This window comes from Theobroma umbraticum, unplaced genomic scaffold (assembly GCF_002168275.2).
Source record: "Theobroma umbraticum cultivar Fairchild unplaced genomic scaffold, ASM216827v3 scaffold_30.0, whole genome shotgun sequence".
Classification (NCBI taxonomy): Eukaryota; Viridiplantae; Streptophyta; class Magnoliopsida; order Malvales; family Malvaceae; genus Theobroma; species Theobroma umbraticum.
This window is the reverse complement of record NW_018397254.1, coordinates 2,262,534-2,283,588: the sequence shown is the minus strand read 5'-3', so window position 1 is coordinate 2,283,588 and position 21,055 is coordinate 2,262,534. Positions and strand designations below refer to the sequence as shown.

The window sequence follows — 21,055 nt, the reverse complement described above, 5'->3', positions numbered from 1 at the left end:
TTTATACTAACAAATTGATTAAGCCTTTTTTTGTTTATAATTTATGAATTCTAATATCAGAGCTAAGAGCTATCATTTTGTGCAGCTCCCCTCCCCCTTTTTGTCCATATAGCAGACCCTTTCCAAGCTCATTCTCAGCGGTTACGCAATCTTTGTCACCCTCATTCAGCCATTTTTGAACTTTTCTGCATAAAGAGAGACCCTTTTACAAGAAAAATAATCACCGCAAAAGGAAAAAGGTTTCGAAGGTGTCTCGATATATCAGGAAAGTAGAGAGAATTAGAAGAGGATATCCATGCATTCATTTGCCTGAATGGGGTGTAAACTAAGGCCGTTCCACGTCGTATTCATAAATGCGTAATTTCGTGACAGCTATGGAAAACACTTATCTATCTTCCCTTGGGCCATTACACTTAATAAGAACAAGATTTAGTCCATAAAGTGTTGATTAAAGAAGTGAATGGTATCCATACGAGGACTAGCTCGTATAACACCGTCTCCACGTGCAAGAGTACTGGCACTGGCAGTGGACTTTACAGCTTTAAACCGCTAAGGTTCAGTGACTTGACTTCCCCCTCCGATCCCCAATTAATGACAAGAGATGTCTTATGGATAAATCTTAATTAAGTGACATGTCAAAAGCTGAAACTAAACTAGTAGTTGGATCACTTATTTTTTAACCAGGCAAAACTGGTTTAAGTAAATTAGCATACAATATTTTAATAGAAAAAGCTCATAAGCAGACAAACTTGAGGACACCATGTTTCCAAGATTCATCTGAATTCCATTGTCTGAGGCCTATACGCGGAGTTTTGTCCGGTATCATTGTGACAAATGTTGTGATAAATGCATAATCTAATCGCGTAATGCATATAATGGAGGATCAAAAACTCACAGTAACCTACCGGCTACCTACAAATGTAGTTGTTATTTGTAGTTGTTTGCATGGGGTTCAGTCCGTGGCTCAATGGCCTGGTGGGCCGGTGCTCTATGTATTGAAAACTGGTTAACCTGAACAGTAGTCTTATTAACTTTAACTAGTCTCAAAATTTTATTGCCAAGCAATGATCAAAAGAGTAGACATAACAGTAGTTGCATGCATATCCAGATACATTTCATTCGAAATCTTAGTGATGTATGCATTAAGAGTGGACCTTTGACATTGGGATTTAAGAATTTATGAGTTTGAGATTTACAGCTAAAGAAGATCTAGGAGCAGATCTGATTCGAGAAGAGAAGAATTGAAAACTAGAAGTTATTATGTGACAGTATACTTGTGTTGGGCACTAGCACACAGATATGGGAAAATTTAGCATAGATTTTTAGACAATTTCAAGATGTTGGCAAGAAGCCATTAGATTTATGTATTTAATGATGTAATGTAGATTGGTTTAAGATACATAAGTTTGGTCAGACATGATCCTTTGAACCTCCATCGATCCTCTCAAATCTACAGTTGCCTTTCTGTTCCTCCAATATCTCCTTAAAAAAGGCTAAAATTCAGCCTCGTGCTTCTTCAGTTTTCATGTTATAGGCTCTTTCACCCTTAATTTGGAAAAAAATGCATCCACCATTCCAGCCACTAGATGAAGAAAGAGAAAGAAATAGGAAGCATCGTGTTAGCTTCTAGTCATGCTAGGCTCTCAACTGGTGAAGCGTTGACAAAATGATGACAATGAAAAGCTCTTTAAGACAGAGAAACTCTAAATTAGGTCTATTATATCTCCAACAACTTATTTACAGCCTTTGGTTCGGAAAAAACAAAAGTGATCAGGAAACTATAATTAATTCTCTTGAACAGTTGTAAGCATTGCCTTCCTATTTAAGTAGAGCTTCTCCAGGTTGATGAGAATCGTGAGATACATGCCAGCACTTTCTTCTCCTACCTGTCTATTCTCCCCACGTTTCCTACTCGAAACTCTTTCCCATTTCTGGAAATATCAACCTTTCCATTCCCTTTTCTTTATAAACCATAAATACATATCAGCATCATAAATCTTCTCCTGATCAATCCAGGATATCTTCTGTTAGCTTGCATTCATATACTTTTAGAGCATAAGATGCTGGCATTGGTCATTGGAGCTTTGCTTGTTATATGCATCACGCATTGGGTTTACAACTGGAGAAACCCAAGATGCAACGGCAAACTCCCACCAGGTTCAATGGGCTTCCCACTTCTCGGCGAGACTCTTCAGTTCTTCGGCCCCAGCACGACTTCCGATATCCATCCCTTTGTCAAAGAGAGGATGAAAAGGTCAAATTAATGGCCATGAATTGCATTTATTGCTAAACTAGGCGTGCAACCAATCAGTTTCCTCATGATAATCTTCTTTTTCTCTCCTTCCATTCTAACTACTCTATTTACTTGCAGGCATGGGCCAATATTCAAGACTAGCTTAGTGGGGCGATCGGTAATCGTATCAGCCGACCCGGATCTCAATCATTTCGTCTTCCTGCAAGAAGGGCAACTGTTTCAGAGCTGGTATCCCGATACATTTACAGAGATCTTTGGACGTCAGAATGTGGGTTCCTTACATGGCTTCATGTACAAGTACCTAAAGAACTTGGTGCTTAATCTCTTTGGTCCCGAAAGCCTTAAGAAGATGCTTCCAGAAGTTGAGCGGACAGCTTGCAGAAGGTTGCAACGCTGGTCAAGCCAAGAAACCGTTGAGTTAAAAGAAGCAACTGCTAGTGTAATTTCACATACCCAATATTCATGGTTCATCTTTCAACTGAGCATTCTCGTAAAGTTCCTGGTCAGTAGACTTAATGAAAACTTGGTGTTTTTGCAGATGATATTTGATCTGACAGCCAAAAAACTGATAAGTTATGACCAAGACAATTCCTCGGAAAATCTGAGGGAGAATTTTGTTGCATTCATACAAGGATTAATCTCCTTCCCATTGGATATTCCTGGAACAGCTTATCACAAATGTTTACAGGTACAACAATGTTTTCTATTTACCAATTTATACTAGCATTTTCCCATTCTTGAGCATAATTAATAGCAAGGTAATTAAGAATCAGGGTATGTAACTTAACACTAATTTAAAGTGTACGTTGGAATGGAAATTCTTTTATCCATGCAACTAAATGGGCTCCCCTGAATTTAGAAACATATGCCTCCATGGGTCCATCTTCTAGTGTCTTGACTCTTCGAAGTTTTTATCCAGGGAAGGAGAAATGGCATGAAAATGCTGAAGAACTTGCTAAACGAAAGGCGGGCAATGCCCGGGAAGAACCGAAGTGACTTTTTCGATTATGTCCTTGAAGAACTTCAGAAAGAGGGTACAATTCTCTCAGAGGCAATCGCCCTGGATTTGATGTTCGTGCTACTATTTGCCAGCTTTGAAACAACTTCCCTGGCTCTAACTTTAGCCGTTAAATTCCTTTCTGACGACCCTTCAGTGCTGAAAAAGTTAACGGTATGTGAAATGATTGCAGCTAATAATTCCGTATCTGCGAAAATCCTCATTGTTTCCCGAAACAAACACACAGTTAAGTATTTCCACCTTACAGGAAGAGCATGAGACAATTCTACGGAACCGTGAAGATCCCGACTCTGGACTTACATGGAAAGAATACAAATCAATGACTTATACATTCCAGGTGAGACAGTTATGCTCTATACTTCTAATGACATTTATCATTTGCTTTAGGCTGTTTATTTCCATATACTGACAAGTTCAACTTGCAGTTCATCAATGAAACCGTTAGGCTGGCAAATATAGTTCCAGGAATCTTCAGAAAAGCACTAAGAGAAATCCAATTCAAGGGTATGCATAAAAAATGTCTGACCCCTTTTCCTATTGTTATAAAAAAGTTTTAGTCATTCAATTAATATAAAAAGTAACACATAAAATTTGGAATGAATGCAGGATATACCATTCCAGCCGGTTGGGCAGTAATGGTTTGTCCCCCAGCTGTGCACCTGAATCCAGCAAAATACCAAGATCCGCAGGCCTTCAATCCATCAAGATGGGAGGTGGGTGACTACTGGAAGCTCTACCCTCATTCGCCTGCAAGATTGCTTCTAAGACAAACCCACATATAAAATTTTACTTTGAAGCTCTAAACGATTCTTCTACTTCTTAACTGCAGGGAGTAGAAATGAATGGAGCCTCTAAGAATTTCATGGCATTTGGTGGTGGCATGAGATTTTGTGTGGGAACGGACTTCACTAAAGTGCAGATGGCCGTGTTTCTCCATTGCCTGGTTACAAAGTACAGGTAAGAGCATGTTGCTACAAACTACAATATGTTCTATATCTGCCCAGCACACTTGGTGATAGAAAGCAAGGAATGGAAACTCAACTAAATTTTGAACTTTTCAGGTGGCAACCAGTCAAAGGAGGAAATATACTCCGAACTCCAGGTTTACAATTTCCAGATGGCTTTCACATTCAGCTCATGGAGAAAACTAGACTAATGTCAAGCCATGTCAGTCTACATGGCTAAGAAAGCGAAACACCAAATGTTCCAACTTGGCATCTTACCAGTCAGCATTGCTTTTTTTGGACTGCAGAAGTGGATAGCAGTTATAAATACCTTGATATTGTAAAAAAATTTAGAAAATAGAGAAGCCATTATAACAGTTACTTCTCTATGTCTCCAACCAAGACTAAATCATAGTTTTACGAATGCTCATATACAAAGTTTTCTAATCTCATCATATACTTGAGAAAAATGAAAAAAAAAAATTTAAAACAGAACATGACATATGGGTCTTACATGTAATATTGTAAATGTTTTCAGGCTTTTACTGTTTTTTTTCCCTTTTTTTTAAAATACTAGCTTTATTCTTGTAATTGGAGTTTTCAGGTGGCACCATTTCCTCAAATGAAAAAGGATGAAGGAAAATTTTTGGCCATACAACTTCTCCAACAGCCCATATCTGAACTCAAAACTTTTGTCTCGCTGTCCATTATTTCAATTTCAATGGTCTTTCTATAGTCTCTATTGCCCTTCTGTGCTTGTGGTGCCCAACATCATCATTTTTCCTCCTGTCCAAGTGGACTTTCTGTTTGATGCTAGAACTTTTGACACGTCTATGTTTGTGCTTGTCCTTGTGAACACGATGCAGATAATAATAATAATCAGTATCCCTTTCTGAATGGTTGTGCCTGTGCTCCTGGTGAATGCTGCTTCGTTTATATAGAGAATCATGCTTGTGTCGCCTAGCTTTATTATGTTTTTTAGCATGAACATGGGAGTGGCCAATGCCAATACTGTGCCTGTGATAATCTCTGATTCTCTGATCGTCAAACCCAAAATGATCTTCCCACCAGTCATAAAGAGGATCAAAGATTCCTTTCTGATGTAAAAGCCATAGCAACACAAGAACTGCATTCAAAACACAATGAAATATGACTTTATTCTTGCATTCTCCCTAGCATGTGAGGATCAGAAAGAAGGTTTTACCAGTCGGAAATATAGCCAAAAGTAAACCAAACAACACTATCCAACTCATACAGATATACTGTATGTGACAGCTGAAGTCAAAAAAAGCAGAGCATTTTCTTCTGCACAGAGAAAGGAAACAAGTATAGTTAATGCAACGGCAGCTTACATAATTAAAGGTTCAAAAAAACAGAACTGGAAACATAAAATGTCATTTCCAAATGCACCTGCAAGTTTCGCCAGTGATGAAGTCAACCAAAATTTCCCAAATATTTTTCCAAATTCTTTCAATAGACTCAAAGAAACCATTTATGCCAGTCTTTGGTGGTTGAAAAGGAGTAATCTGAAACAAATTCACAGTTTTAAGTATTTACTAACCATATACATCAAGAGCAACAAGTGACACATTGATCTCATACTTCTGAGCTACATTGCACTCAGATTACATCTTCTAAAGTGATAGATATTACACTCTTAAAAGTTGACACATATAGCTTTCTAACAAAGTTCAAATAGACAGAAAAACGATGCCAATTCTCTTTTGTTTAGGACCCTTATGTTCATTTGCCCCTTGATATACTTTAGAAAAGGAAGAAAATGTCTAAAAGATATGTAACTATTTTCAACAAATGCAACACATAGAGTGTCCCTTATAATGCTTCAACTACTTGCATTATTCTTGACCTTTGTTTTCATTATCAAATCACACTAAAAGAGAAGAAATGCACATATACCACATTGCTTTTTTATAGAATTCCATGTAGAAAATTCAGAATCTGCTCAGAACAAATATTTTTTGGCTGAGACTTCTATCTCAAGGCAGTGACCACATGTAAGCAGTTCATAAACTTAAAACTATCGTACCTGTGATCCATTGTCAAGAACAGTAGCTGTAGTGCTAAACTGGCACTCTGCTCTGTCAACTTCATTAAATTCAGAGTCCTTCAGTATAGCTGCGTTAAATTTCAAGCAAAATCGTGCTCAGTGAAATGTGTTAATTTCAGTGACCTTAACATTTGGGAAGGTAAAAAGAATACAAGATGCTTTAAAGACCTCCAGGTAATCTTACCAGTGCAAACATATTTTGCTGCTTGATCAGTTGCTGGACAAAGTTTAAAAGATCGAGCAGAAATTTCTTTTGGCTTCAAAATGAAGAATTGTTCCTGCAGCAATCTCACCATTGATGACCTTTTTTCATTATGAAAACAGATACACATCATATGTAAAAAATTGAGAAAATACCTCCATAAGGGCGACACCTTTTGAGCAGTCAAACTGCATAAGGAAAAATTCATCACAGCTGAAAGTAGAGCAATTTGTTGCAATAAAGTTTCTTGAAAAAACAGCTACACAATTTTAACATATTTGTTCCATCAAACTTTTTCTCCCTCTTTTAACTTAGTTTTATACACTGTTTCCTTCTTACTTCATGTACAGAGTTAAAAATTGTTTTTTATTTTTAAAAGGAGTTAAAAATTGTTACCAATCATTCTAGAAAGTAATAGAGTTTTAACAACGTAAGATGCTCATATACATTAAAGAAAACATCCTACTGCATATTTACTTATCTACTTACCAATCATTCCTCAGGGAAGGAACATTTAAGCTTTAGGAAGAATATGACTAAAATAGGGATCTGAGTACCGTTAAGCTATATGATGCTTCTACTTCACCAGTATTCCTAGCAGTAATTGTGGCAACTCCAACCTGAGTGAGGGCTTCAAATGTCGGAACTGTGACACTGATGATTTTTCCAGGACTTCTGTGAAAAAAAAGGAAGTCTATGTCATATTGACCTCAATATATAAAAGACATGGCATTAAGATGAGGGACTGCTGAGGTATGAAACAAATGACATCAATTAGCATAAATAATCCTAAAATACATCTTGGTGACCAGTACAAGAAAGAAATAATTACCTAGATGCACTTGAAAAGACGAAAAATCTATATATTGAGTGTATGAATAAATACTAGCACATAGCATCACAATCTTTAATACCTTGTCCTAGATGGTAAGAATAAACCAGTGCTACACTTCACGATTAATGAAGGAATCTGTTCTACTATGATATGTCTATGTAAGTTCAAGAAGTTTTTTGAACCAAAAATGCTACCAACCTAAGAAATTGAGAAAAAAAAAATACATACACACACAAACACCACATTCTCAGCTCTTGTATACACTAGGAAATTGAGGAGAAATTACTACACCAGTGGCAAGATAATATTTGCGGTAAACACAATATTCAAATGACTTCTGTATGTTCCACATAAGATCATTACTTCAGCTGTATACAAGTGTAATTTCTTAGAAGAAGAGGAAAAAAAAATAGAAGTGCAGCAGTTCTCTGCAAGTGGACGATTTGCTAGACCCATGCTTTGCACCAATAAAAGAATAAAGCAGCAGTCAATGTTCTAAAAGGCAATCTAAGGTTTTACTTCATCTCAAATCTTGAAAATGAACCTTACAAGTGTATTATATGTCCACATTGCAACAAGGGAATCAACTAAGAAAACAAAATATTTTAAACTTGACGTAATCAAGTTAAATAATGCAAATCCGTGCTCCTGATGAATTATTCACCAATTATAATAAGACTGCATTAAAGTCATCTAAATCTGTAATCTGCATAAATATCAATGATAGGAGGATTGGCTTACCTTTGAAAAACATAATCAATGTCATCAGCCCTTAGTTCTATAAGGAGGTTTGTGTTAATAACTTCCGTCACTCCAATAGAGAATGAATGAGACCCTGCATTCTGCAGCTAAATGGAAACCATAAGTTAGATGACCTAAATTGTGGACAAACTTGCATGGAAGGAATCTACAATTGTGAAAGCTTAACTGGATGCTCATTTATCCTTTCAAATCTCCCCTGCACACCATATAATGGAAGTTGCCTTCTGTTAATTCGGTTTTGGTCAGCCTGTCAGCAATGAGGCAGAGCCTTCTTAGTTCACAATGACAACAACAGGGAAATTAAGCAATTTAATCAAAGTTAACCAACAACAATACTGAATGTTTCATCAATTACAAATTGGAAAAAGTGCTTCCCAAATAAAACAAAATACATAAGTAATGAATGTTCAATTAACTTCTGAAGTTTTTCATAATTAATTAAGCTCGAATCGCCAAAAGTGACTTCATATATGTAGTACGCATAACCAGATATTTTCATGGTTTGAAACAATGGAAAAGAAACTAACTTCTGCAATATCAAAAGAAACTAACAAAATTTACTATTGGTAATAGAAGTCAACTGCAAAACAGCAGAAGAGTCATAATTTTAAATCTTACACCAAACTAGTCAGAAAAGTTAGAAAAATCACTGTTTAGTTCATATACTAACTTCCCAGAAATTCCACAACTGATTATGCAAGCAACTCCAAAATGGTGATGAGCAGAAGTTAGGCTGACCATTGAAAGCCTCATAATTGACACCAATTTTGTTGCATTCGACACCATCTAAGGTAAATCTCACTCTCTCAAGCAGCAGCCACATAGAAAAATTCCTTCCCAAATCATTTGGCTGACCTGGACCACCCTGTCATTTCAGGAAGAAAAAAAGTTGTGGCAATATAAAATAACTGAACAAGCCCCAAAAACGCAATAAACAAATGAAGATAAGATGCCTCTGTAAGCAATTAGCTAAAAGCTTCTGAAAGAACATAGCCAAGAAGGCATTTCCACGCATATTATAGCCAATTTCCCATCTTCAATATGACTTGTAAATAAGACACAGAAGAACAGCATTAGCTGCTAGTTGGAGTAGATACTCAACATGAACTCATTACAAGAAAACAGTTATTACAAGCATGTATAAAAATAAGATTAATAGTAGATCTTTAAAAAAAAAAAATCTAGTACCTTCTACTGAAAAAATGCATATCAGTAAGAAAATAAAACTTAGAAAACCAAGCAATGCTTATACAAGGTTCAGAATTTCAATTCAAGCTCTTTCATCAATCTGAGAATTTATGGAAATTTGTATGTTTTGAAACATAAAATACTGTTCAATGTTCATATATTTGTAAAAATTTCAGAGACAATGACTATTTGGGCCATAATTAAGCTGTAAACAACATATGATCCTTACATTGTAAGAGCAAATAAGAAAACAAACCAAATGACCTGATAGTATGAATTCATTCAATTCTTGCCAAGGAAAATCCATCTTAGTGTAATGGATAAGATGACTACAATAAATCTATTAGCAGGTTTATAACTTTCTCCTTCACAAGAGTCATAGCAATATCTGCAAAGCCAGCGTACCTGCCTTGGAATGACAAGGTAGAAGTCCTCAAATGTAGGAATATTTGAATATCCAACAAAATCTCCAATGAGATTAACCCTTAGAAAATTGTCATTGGATGTTGCTGATCTGTTTTCAGGACCTACAACAACTTCCTGCAAACATAAATAATTTTTCTGAAAGGTAAATTTGTGTTGCTATAATTTCACATCCCTTTTCTTCAATTTAACTAAGATATTGAAGCAAACAAAATACAAACTAATAATGTACCACACTGGTATCATATTCTAACAGCACCATGTGACACTACCAACAAATATGCAACCAACACACTTATCCAAAAAAAAAAAGATATACAATCAACCCCAAAATGCACTTATTTAGTACTCTCACTATCCTTTAAATATATTTAAACCAGATCCAGAAAAATATACAAATTACCAAAAAAAAGTTCGTACAATTACAGGAAAAAAAAGGCATACCACATACATTAAATCAAGGTATCTAATGAAAAAGATATGGTGCACAACATACCGAAACTTTAGATCCTGTCTTCATCTCAATTCTAACACTGAATCCAATTGACCGCTGTCCAATACCAAAAACATGGAACCTAAGTGGATAAATAATTATTACTAGTTATAACATATGCTCCAAGACTTACAAAAATTAAGCTGTAAAAGATGGAAAGTCAGCAGTTGCTTATTTAATTAAGCTTTGGGACATTGTAGCAAAAAGAGTGCTGCATTGCTATCATCATCATGGACTTTAACATCCCATGTTCTCACCAATCTAAGTAGAAATCCTTTTCAGTTATCTTTCTCTATTTTCATCTTATCTAGAATTATTTCTATAAAATTTTACTGCAAGGAAATCATAAAAAAGAAATTCAAATTTGAAAACGTTTTATTAAACTTTGAACTATCAATCACTCATTTCCCACTATACATCTACAAAAACACAACATCCATAAACCTATTTTAAATCCACAAACCTCCAACAAAATGTGTCTTCTTAGAATATGTCATTAAACAAAAATGGTTGGCCCAGAAAAACAATAACAACACAAAAAACACAAGAGAAGAAACCAAAAGAGGGATGTAGAGGTAAGTGAAAGGCCATACCAATCACCGGGAAAACGGAGACAGTGTGCTGTATTGGCTTTTCCTTTCATCAGTTTGTCAACTATGCAGAAATGAAACATAAATTTGAGGATAATCCGATGCCACAAAACTCTGCATTCAAAAGAAAATCTTGACAATGATGAAAAAAGCAGAAAGCACTCACAGATGTTTCCACAAGATGATGGTACACGCCTTTGAGACCCACAAGCACAGCAGATAGGCTTCAGCAGGAATGGCAGAAGATGGAAAATAAATAAAACTAAGGTTCAGTAAAAGAATAATTCAAATAACTAGTCAAAGAGGAATGACAAAGTAAAATTTCACACTATATTTCATTAGATATGGGACAAAACCTAGCAAGAGAAATCTATAACCACCATGGCAAGAAACAAAGGTAGGTAACCAGGCAGTATGTTAAAACGACATGAAACAGTTAGCAGAAAATAAAATTATAATCAGAAAATAAGGAGGGGCTTCAAGGTTGATGTATAATTTTCTAACGGTAATATACATATATATATATATATATTAGTTATAAATTAAATTTGATAATTAAGACTTTTTCTTTTAAAGTGACAATTCAGAAAACAAATGAGATCAAACAGGTTGAGAATGCAACCTGAGTGTGCTCAATGATGTGACCATCCTCATCGCGCAGCCTACGAGACCGACACTAGGAACCAGTCAATCTCTTTATTTATTATTTAATGCTTCATATTTATAGTTTTTCTAGAAAAGCCCTAATACAACTGAAAATTAGAACAAAAATGATAGTACTTGCCTCTCACATATCTTAACAACATTAGCACCAGCATCTGGCTCGCACTTGCGTGTCTTAACATAGAATTCTTGAGGTTTAAAAGGAACGTCCTGAAAGAAAAAATCGTTAAAGAAAAAATAATAATTTTGAAAAACGGAGATAATTTCTCGACCATCTCCCCATTTTCTTTTCTTTCCATTTCCCTCCCAAAATTCAAAATGTAAAAGGAGAAAAATTGTTTTTTTTTTTCATTAAAGATCATACTCGAATATACGTTAACTCGTAAAGCGCGTAGGCAGCGGATTTGTTGATCGTTATCACCGGCGGAATCCGTAACGTCTGCATCTTGTTCGTCGAATTCTCCTCCACCTCCACTATTTCCGCCACCATCGACGCCTCACCGCCACTCTTCAAAAAAAGAAAGAAAGAAAGAAAAAAAGTAATTAACAGAAGTTAAGAGAAACTTAATTCGCAATCAGTAAATTAAGAAGAGTGCTTACTGAACCGCTGGGAACGGCCATGTTGATGACGATCTTGGTGGTGCAATTCAGTTTGTCGTTGGAGTCCGTACTCTTCTCGCATTTTTCTAGCTTCGACTTCGAGAGGATCTGGACTGAAACGACTTCGTATTGGAGGCAGAGAAGACTGAAAATGCAGAAGAGAAATCGCTTTGATCGTCCCATTTTCAGGACTAATCTTTTTTTTTCCCGTTGAGATTTGCAGAATCCAAAATGCGGGTATGGAGGGATTTACAGGGAGGTTTAAAACTGCCAGTAACCGACCTTAAGTGTTGCGTTCAAACGACGCCGTTGCCGGTTATATTGAGTCGATCCAGCCAGATTTATTTTGTGGGCCTAAAGTTAAATCATTTGACCCAATCATGTGGGCCTTAAATTTAAGGCCATCAGGACTTATTAAGGTCCAATCTTCCCAAACTTCCCTAGTATTGGACTTGTCAATTTGATCAAATTTGCGAACTTATAGATGCATATGTAAGTTATAATATTTTTTTTGGTTACAATATATATCTTACATTTATTATTTCTATACATAATTTATGATAAAATTTACATGAATTTTTTTTTAAAAAGTCGTCACAGTAAATATGATAGTTGACATTTATTTATTGATATTTAATGTATTATGTAAAAATATTAGTTTCAAAAGTACTAGTCCTTCTAAATATGTGGTGATGGTTTATTCAAATAGGCAATTACTACTTTATAGGATCGGGACCGTATACAGTACACATCTAGCTTGTGGAATCTTATGTCATCACTAATTTAAGATTTGTGCCTGAGAGTGTGTGTACGGTGAAATTCCGGCACCAAAATCTCTAAACAAAAAGTGTGAAATGATAATAATCAGAAAAATTAGTGCAAGTACAGTTGGCGTAATTATGTCCCTTTATAAAATGGAAACGTCAATAACTTTCACGCCTTGTTGAATCCCGCGGATGCTCCATCCCACGTTCAACGAAGGCATTATGTAATTCTGACCATCGGCTTCCCACCGGTAGTCAACACGTTTCAAGATGGACGCCTCCCAACTGATTGATCAGGCTTGAATATAAAAGGAACACCAGAAATCTCATTTACTACCGACCGTAACTGATTGCGTCTCTACAATTTGACTAAATCCACGTCATCAAGATGTAAAATAATTGGAAATGGTTTTGAGTTCAAGCAACCTAACCCCACCCCGCCCACTTGCTTCCTTTGAAACCCATGGCGGCAGGGGTAAGACATGTAACTAAGCCCACAAATTCGGGGCATTTTCGTCATGTTATTTCAGACAAAATGCTAGGTAGTTTCCTTAACCAATGGGAAACTCCTTTCTAAAAATATCAAATCCCTTTCCTCATTCGCCTTTGAGTTCCCAACGTTACACATGTCCGCACTTGATAGCTTCCCCTAGCCGGCCAATACACGTGGCGGACAACCTTTGACCCACGATTCCTTCATATAAATATTAAATAAGTTAATATTTTATTACCAAAAACAAATACGATAAGCGACCACCTTGGTAATAAACTTGTACTAATTATCAAAAGCTAACGAAGCATCAGCAGACTTGCATCCAACTCCGGCGAGTCACGGTCAGTGATTCAATGGCGGGGGACGACTTTGAAGCGAGTCGCTACAGAGTCTTAGTGGATCGTTGCTTGGGTTTGGAAGCGAGTCATGCTAAGCTGAGGGAAGAGTTTGACGAGCTTGTGCAGCAAGATAAAAGTAAAACAGAGGTGGTGGGGACGTCAGATTCAGGCGATGCCACGCCATATTCCTGTTTCGTAACGTTTCCGGGGTTCTTCTCGACGGGGAGTCCTTTTAAGAACGTGTTGGAGTCCATTGGACATGCTGTTCATGTCTGCTCAGTTTCTTCGGAAAAGATTACATTTTGGTATAGCAAAAACATATATACTTTTTTTTCTTAATTATTGTTTTTTGATGTTTTTATTGACTATTTGAGTGGTGCCATGTTTTTCTTCTTTTGGAAAAAGATTGAGTTTTGTTTGTGGTGATTAGTAGTTGTCTTGATGTACAGTCGCATATATGCAGAAAGTTTAAAGGTCAATGATAGTTGGTAGACTTTAAAAGTTTTTTGTTTCATTTTGATGACTCCTATTGGTTTTAAAGTAGTAAACATTATCTTTTTAAGTAAAAAATTGGAAGTTAAACTTTAAGGTTCTAAGTTAAGTAAAAGTATAAATCATGTTTGAAATGGAAGTAGTCTCTCAGGACTAGCAATATGTTGACTTTGGGTCAAGTTTATAAGAATGTGAATGTAAAGAAAAATGAAGCATTAGATTGGGTTCTTTTAAAAGTGAAGTTTCTTTTGGATTCTTTATTTGTATTCTTATTGAAATGGCATCGTTCTAAATTATGGTTAAGATATTTGATAGAAGTTCACATCCAAACTCTGGTTTTCTTTTTCTTTTCTTCCCTTTTTTTTCCTTTGCAATTTTCTATTTTGGAGGAAGTTCAAGTACCCCTGTTTAGTCCATCTTCAAAATGAATGGCTCTGGTTTATGTTCAGGTAGTAGGAAATTAATTGGCATCCATTAATTTTAAGAATTAATTTCTACAACTGCTAGTCAAAGATTCCCAAACTAGTTATCAGAACCACATGCATATCAAAATTGTCATCAGAATTGTGAGAATTTCTATAACTGATAGTCCGAAGAGCACCACACTCGTAATGAACACACTTTTGAACTAGAACATTACACTACTTATGTTTCCTCTTTTATCCCGGGTTTTAAATGGTTGGTTAATTAGCAAGGCTAGATGTGCATCATTTGTATGAAGGATAGTGTTGCCTAGATCATTAATAAGCAGGTACCATTTCGTGTTTGCACATACATGTGTCTATATCAGATGAGTTCTAATAATGGTGGAGGAGCTTGCCGTATGTCATACAATGATGATTAGTTATCCATTCCCCAAAAGTAGGAAAGATAAAGTTTAGAAGTTGATTGAAAATATCCCCCAAAAAAGCTCACGACATTAGCATTGAATAATTATGAAGTTAGATAGCTGCATAGAGTAAGATTATGCCAATTTACACAACATTTGAAAGTGCAATCCTTCTATCTTAGAAACAAAAGTTTAGAAGAAGTTTGGAATCTTTCCAAGAAAGGTTTTGTGAAAAATAAATAACAAAATGTTTTCTAAGATGTTTTATGGTGCAATTGATTTGTGTTCTTCTCTGCTTTGATAGATATGTGTATCCAACTTAAAACTAATTAGATAGCACTTTGGTCATGAGGAATGTTGAAATGAAAAGTGTCTTCAATTTATGTTAAGTGTAATTGGAAGGACTGTAATTGATACTTATATTTGTTGTTTGTCTCACAAGATATATTACAAAAGTTACAAAAACAGGTTCAGTCTGCTTAATTCCTGGTACTAAATTAAAATTACATTGTAGCAATAGAAGCAAAGATCCAAGGTCTTCAACTCATTTGAGATTATTTAGGCATGCTCAGTTTCAGAGAAAGTGAATCTTCGAGTTTGCTCTTAATGTTGGTATCTGTATCTTTGGCATTAAGTAACTGTTACTGTACTATACTCAACTAGTTTGCCCTTAAGATAGAAGATTATTTTTTTTTGCTTGTTTACTGAATCATTTATTGAATCACACATCACTTTCAAGTTGTGCAGCTGACAAAGAAAAGGGTTCTGTTACCACAGGAATCGCTCAGCTGAAAATCTTTTTGGATGGAGGTCCAATGAAGTCCTTGGACAAAGAGATACAGAGCTTCTTATAGCTGCAGAATACAATACACCCTTAAAAAAAATTATGGAGAAATTGAGCTCTGGGAAATCATGGTCAGGTCAGTTCCCCTTGAAGAGGAGGTCAGGTGAAATGTTTATGGCGTTGGTAAGCAAAAGCCCATTATATGAGGATGGGCAGCTCACTGGTATTATCACAGTCTCAAGTGATGCAGCCATTTTTAATGGTATAAATTCAGAGAGTCTGGGAACATACCAGGATCATGGTAGACTAAGGAGAATAAAGATGAAAACGATCCAGTGGCATCCACCACGGCCACAGAGTGGACCATCTGTTTCTAATCTGGTGCTTTTGTATAGCATTGCTACATCTTTGTCGCATTTTCTTTCTCTTTTCTTTCCTGATTCTATTTTCATTTACTGAAAAGCTTGACATTTTGCACTGTTGAAACACCCAGGCCTTAAGGTTTCTACTCAACAAACAGGATGGTACTAAATCAAGGGACGAAGAGGATGCTGCAACAAGTACTGAAGCCAAGTTAGAGACACCTAATACAGCAGTAAGGCTTTGTTCTGTCAGATGCAATCTCAGCTGGTTCTGTATATGAGCAGATATCTAACTTATTCTTTTTGCTTTTCTTTGTATTATAAAAGGAAGGTAAACTTTACACAAATTCACATGAAGAGAGCAACCCAGCTGAAGGAACAAGCTGTCGAAAGGATGAAAATGCATTCAATTTTGCTCAACCTTCCAAAATTGTATTGACATTCTTTCACCTTAATTTGTTATGAGCTTTTTCAACTGAGTGTTTGAATGAAAATTTAGGGACGTCATAGTTGTTTTTCCATTTTCTTGCATATAATTAATTGATGTCATTTCATCTAGGCAATTATTTAAAAGTTCAAGAATCAGAATTCTTTAGGGAATTTACCCTGTTTCCAATTGTGTGTGCTTGTTTTTATTGTAATTTGAATTGTTTCTGAACTTATTAAAAAGCAGTGGAGTAGACACTTTTTGTGTTCTATCCTACTGAAGATTGCATTCATTTTATGCTAAAGCTATTGTACCTCACTGTCTATATCTTCTGCCTATTGTTGACATTTTTGCTGAATTTTGTTGTGGGGATGACTGTAGGCAGCAAAGGTCTTGGCAAAACTGCACATCAGGGAAACTAGCAACCACAGCAACGAATATGATGAAAGTGTTAAGCAGAATGGCCCAACTAGTAGATTGGCAAGGAATGATGCGACAGATGTACCTAATTCTTTTGGAGATTCAAATGCATCAACTCCGAACCACTTCAATCCTTTCTCTGCAGCTGAAAATGCTATTGCAAGTGTACATAAGCACACAAGTCCAGCATCTGTTGAAGAGAAAAATGTTGTAGCCTCTTCAAAAGAGTGCAATGGACAATTTTGCTTAGCCGGAATAGGAGATTCTACTGCAGGATTAGCGTGCCAAGGAAATGGCAATGAGTTGGAGCTAGAGTTTCCAAATATGTATGCTTCAGAGATGGAACATGAAGTACAAAAGCATACAGACGGAAAAAACTTCTCAAGTTTATGGGAGAGCATAGGCAGCCAAGGGAGTTCATCAAGCAAAGGGGATAATGAGTCAAACTCTATTGTTGATTGTGAGATTCAATGGGAAGACCTACATTTGGGGGAGGAGGTTGGACAAGGTAAACTTCTTAGCTATAACATGCATAAAATCCCTGCATGCTGGTGCACATCAGTAGAAAAAAGAGTTTGATCAGCACAGAAATGGATTCTTGCATGATTTAAGAGAACTGCCTCTGGTCTCTGTTTTAAACAAATTTTGGGATATGTGGCTTAGCAGCAATTCCATGAAACCAAACATTTTTAAATGAAGTTCAGTATTTTTTTTGTTACAGATCCATTTTAAGTGCCTTTTCCAAGAAGTGTTGGTCATTAAATAAACTCTGTAATTGCTTATTGGTTGCGATCAATTTGCTGCCTTCTTTAATATCAGAGGAGTGATAGCATACATGTTAAACTTTTTTTAATATACCAAATCATTTTGTTTGCTTTTGCCTTCAGGCTCATATGCAATTGTTTATCGTGGAATTTGGAATGGATCAGTAAGTTCTTTCACTTCCAAGTTTTGCAATTTCTTATTCCAAATAAGCATGTAAAAGTATTTAATAGCCTGGCAAAATTTTTGCTTCCTGAAGGATGTTGCCGTTAAGGTGTATTTTGCGGGTGAATACAGAGAGTCAACATTACTAGAGTACAAAAAAGAGGTACTCCGAATTCTCTTCAAGTTTTCAATGAAACAATATCATGTGGGAAATGAAGCTGATCCTTAGATTCTTTTGCTTACGCTTCAGATTGATATAATGAGGAAACTGAGACATCCAAATGTACTGTTGTTCATGGGAGCAGTGTACTCACAAGAACGACTTGCCATTGTCACAGAGTACTTGCCTAGGTAACGGACGTGTTATTTTGTCTAAGGGGTACTCAACCAATGATCCTGTGTTAATTATTCCATCTACAGATGGTCCTTCAGTGTCCTATTATGCTATTTCCTACCATTTCTTATGCAAGGAATACTGTGTATGGGTGAATGTGTGTTTAAACATACACACAGCATTGGTTCTATACAATACTCATTCCAATAGTTGATACCTGTGTACATTGCAGGGATCAGCTTCTTGAAAGGTCCTATGCATGCTGCTCCTCATGATGAATGTACCACTCATATTTATTTTGTTCTGTAATCAGGGGAAGCCTTTTCAAAACACTTCACAAGAATAATCAGGCATTGGACCTTAGAAGGCGTATGAAGATGGCCCTTGATGTTGTGCGTGTTCTCTCTATCTTTCCCTTCATTCCAGGTTCTCTGCTTATTAGCTGTGAAATAAAACCTCACATTTGTCTTTTTCTGCAGGCCAGAGGCATGAATTATTTGCATCATAGGAATCCGCCAATAGTGCATAGGGATCTGAAATCTTCCAACCTCCTTGTTGACAGAAACTGGAATGTCAAGGTAGCACATATACTGGTTAATTCCTTCAAATAGTTCAAGCAGGTTTGAGCATTTGCAGACTGCTTATTACAGTTCGTATAATGTCTTAGGTAGCAGACTTTGGCCTGTCAAGGTGGAAAAATGGAACTTTCTTAACCACAAAGTCTGGGAGAGGAACAGTAATGATCCCTTCTTCTTCTTCTTTAATAGATCTTGTAGCAGCAAAGTGACGAGAAATATCCTTCACTGCATTTTTTGAATTTGTTTGCATCAATGTTTGTGTCTAACAACTACTTATCATACAAAATGTTGCTCAACTTCTTTATATATTTTTCCAATTGCAGCCCCAATGGATGGCCCCAGAAGTCCTTAGGAATGAACCTTCAAATGAAACGTAATTGCTTGAAACCGTTTCTTTTTTTCTAGCTGGTTCTTTATTTTCTTCTAGAGGGACATCAAATAATACCGAAATCAATCTAAACAGGTCTGATGTGTTCAGTTTCGGAGTCATCTTATGGGAACTAATGACTGTCTCCATTCCGTGGAACAATTTGAACTCTTTACAGGTCTTTTACCTCTTAACACTACAACAGCTTTCTCTATTTTCTTTATCACAAAACTACATAACCTCTTTGATATCTTAATCTCTACGCTTACTAAAACCACAATGTAGGTTGTTGGAGTTGTAGGCTTCATGGATAGACGATTAGAGCTACCAGAAGGCCTTGATCCTCAGGTAGCATCAATTATCAGTGACTGCTGGCGAAGGTATGTCAATCGTGCACTACTTCCGAACATTTACAAGCTTATAAAAAAACTAACCATTTTGTTGTGTTCAAACAAGCAGTGAACCAGAAAATCGACCATCTTTTGAAGACATAATCAATAGAATGACAGGCATTTTCCCAAAATCTGCCACAGGATTGGCTCGAAGAATAAATACTGCAATGGGAGGGAGTTAGCACCATTGTTAACTCTCACTTAGTGGATAGTCATAGATATACTTAGGCTATAGGAGAAATCAAACTAGTCAACTGTACAAATAGCTTAGTAGTAGATAGCTTGTCCTACCTTCATTTTTTCCTCCATTTTGTTTCTTTATTTTCCTTTAAGAAAATAAGGGAAGGGGGATGAAGTGTTAGATTTTGGGGTATCATTTTTCTCTAAAAAGAGAAAGAAAAAGCAAAACTACAACAATGGAAACATGTTTCTTTATAGAAATCTGTTTATCCTCTTATATAATATATTCAAAACTGTTGTGCATGGCAAAGAAAAATAGTCTTATTATTATTGAAGTCTTTTCTCCTTGTAAGTGAGAGGATTCTTTTCCATCTTTCCCCTATGAAATTAAATTTAATGAGAACAACATTTTTTCTGAACAAAATAAACTAAATAAAATTGGCAAAGGATGCAAGCCCAAGACAGCACAACAAAACCATAAAGGTTATCTCTAGAGAAAATAACATCTAGCAGCTATTTTTGGCTAATCTACACCCACAGACTAAAGTATTCTCGATTAAGTTGAGCAAGATATCCTCTACAACATCTGCTTTCAAAAGACTCAAGAGTCATAGCTGGACGTGGCAGCTGAAAGAGCAGAAGTGAAGTTTCTAGTTAATCAAATTCTGTTCTCTTGATTTAGTAAGGGCTACAGCCCAACGTAGACAAGCATCCAAGCCTACCCTCCCATTGCAACTCAGCAGGTTCAGGCCCAAACATGCATCCATATTTCCATTCCATCAAATGAAAAGAACAAATGCTGGGTATCAGTATTATCTGTTGGCCTGAAAACGAGAGAAATTGCCATTCTTGTCTAGTACCTGTTATTATATAAGAAACTTACACGAGGGTAATTTCAAAACGGAGCTGGAAGCCAAATTGATGGATGTCGGCATGAGGCCACGGTATCTTTTCTCTGGATTCTTTTTGTTGGTTATCACAGGGAAAAAGTCCAAGATTTCTAGGGTTTCAGTTCCCTTCTCATCCGTCCGATTTTTAGACTCCAAAACAACGACCCTACCTTATCCTCTGTCTGTTTTTGACCATGTCTGTCATTTATTCTTCGAGTCCTATGGGTTCACTAACCATTGTACAAGTGGGAGGCTAAGGGGAGATCCTAGTTCCTATACGTTAAGCAGTAGGGTAGGGTGACCTACAATTTCTCTATCTGCTCTTTTACTCAGTGAACTCTCAGGAAACAAGACCGTCTGAGGTTATATTTCCAAGAAAATTTGGCCCGTGAACTCTCAGAAATGCATTCATCCTTGGACACCTCAACAATGGGTCTA

The 21,055-nt window shown here is 36.3% G+C and overlaps 3 protein-coding genes across 5 annotated transcripts; 2 read left to right on the top strand and 1 right to left on the bottom strand.

The window, feature by feature from the left end:
- Positions 1–2,060: 2,060 nt before the first annotated feature.
- Positions 2,061–4,457, top strand: CYP87A2 (cytochrome P450, family 87, subfamily A, polypeptide 2). The gene is made up of 9 exons (XM_021436930.1): positions 2,061–2,254; positions 2,372–2,693; positions 2,793–2,942; positions 3,174–3,425; positions 3,520–3,609; positions 3,698–3,776; positions 3,879–3,985; positions 4,102–4,229; positions 4,334–4,457. The coding sequence occupies exons 1-9, from the start codon at positions 2,061–2,063 to the stop codon at positions 4,455–4,457; spliced, it is 1,446 nt and encodes a 481-aa protein (XP_021292605.1).
- Positions 4,458–4,553: 96 nt separating this feature from the next.
- Positions 4,554–12,249, bottom strand: HAP2 (hapless 2). The gene is made up of 18 exons (XM_021430407.2): positions 12,041–12,249; positions 11,805–11,948; positions 11,562–11,650; positions 11,400–11,439; positions 10,944–11,001; positions 10,781–10,841; positions 10,191–10,269; positions 9,677–9,811; positions 8,754–8,948; positions 8,250–8,330; positions 8,063–8,163; positions 7,044–7,161; positions 6,642–6,674; positions 6,469–6,562; positions 6,264–6,352; positions 5,627–5,742; positions 5,421–5,521; positions 4,554–5,342 (listed from the first exon to the last, which is right to left on the bottom strand). Exons 1-18 carry the CDS (start codon positions 12,221–12,223, stop codon positions 4,924–4,926), a joined length of 2,136 nt encoding a protein of 711 aa, XP_021286082.1. The 5' UTR covers positions 12,224–12,249; the 3' UTR covers positions 4,554–4,923.
- A 1,268-nt stretch (positions 12,250–13,517) lies between these two features.
- LOC110425636 (PAS domain-containing protein tyrosine kinase family protein) lies at positions 13,518–20,062 on the top strand. Of its 3 annotated transcripts, none has more exons than XM_021440580.2 (15): positions 13,518–13,940; positions 15,734–16,121; positions 16,234–16,335; positions 16,430–16,534; positions 16,911–17,457; positions 17,837–17,877; positions 17,971–18,039; positions 18,127–18,227; positions 18,524–18,602; positions 18,690–18,788; positions 18,878–18,946; positions 19,112–19,161; positions 19,252–19,333; positions 19,441–19,535; positions 19,615–20,062. In XM_021440580.2, the coding sequence occupies exons 1-15, from the start codon at positions 13,651–13,653 to the stop codon at positions 19,727–19,729; spliced, it is 2,232 nt and encodes a 743-aa protein (XP_021296255.1). In that variant the 5' UTR covers positions 13,518–13,650; the 3' UTR covers positions 19,730–20,062. The 3 variants fall into 3 exon arrangements, with proteins under 3 accessions (XP_021296255.1, XP_021296262.1, XP_021296256.1); XM_021440587.2 differs by having other exon boundaries at positions 13,799–13,940; positions 15,704–16,121; XM_021440581.2 differs by having other exon boundaries at positions 13,799–13,940; positions 15,696–16,121.
- The last annotated feature ends 993 nt before the right edge of the window (positions 20,063–21,055 follow it).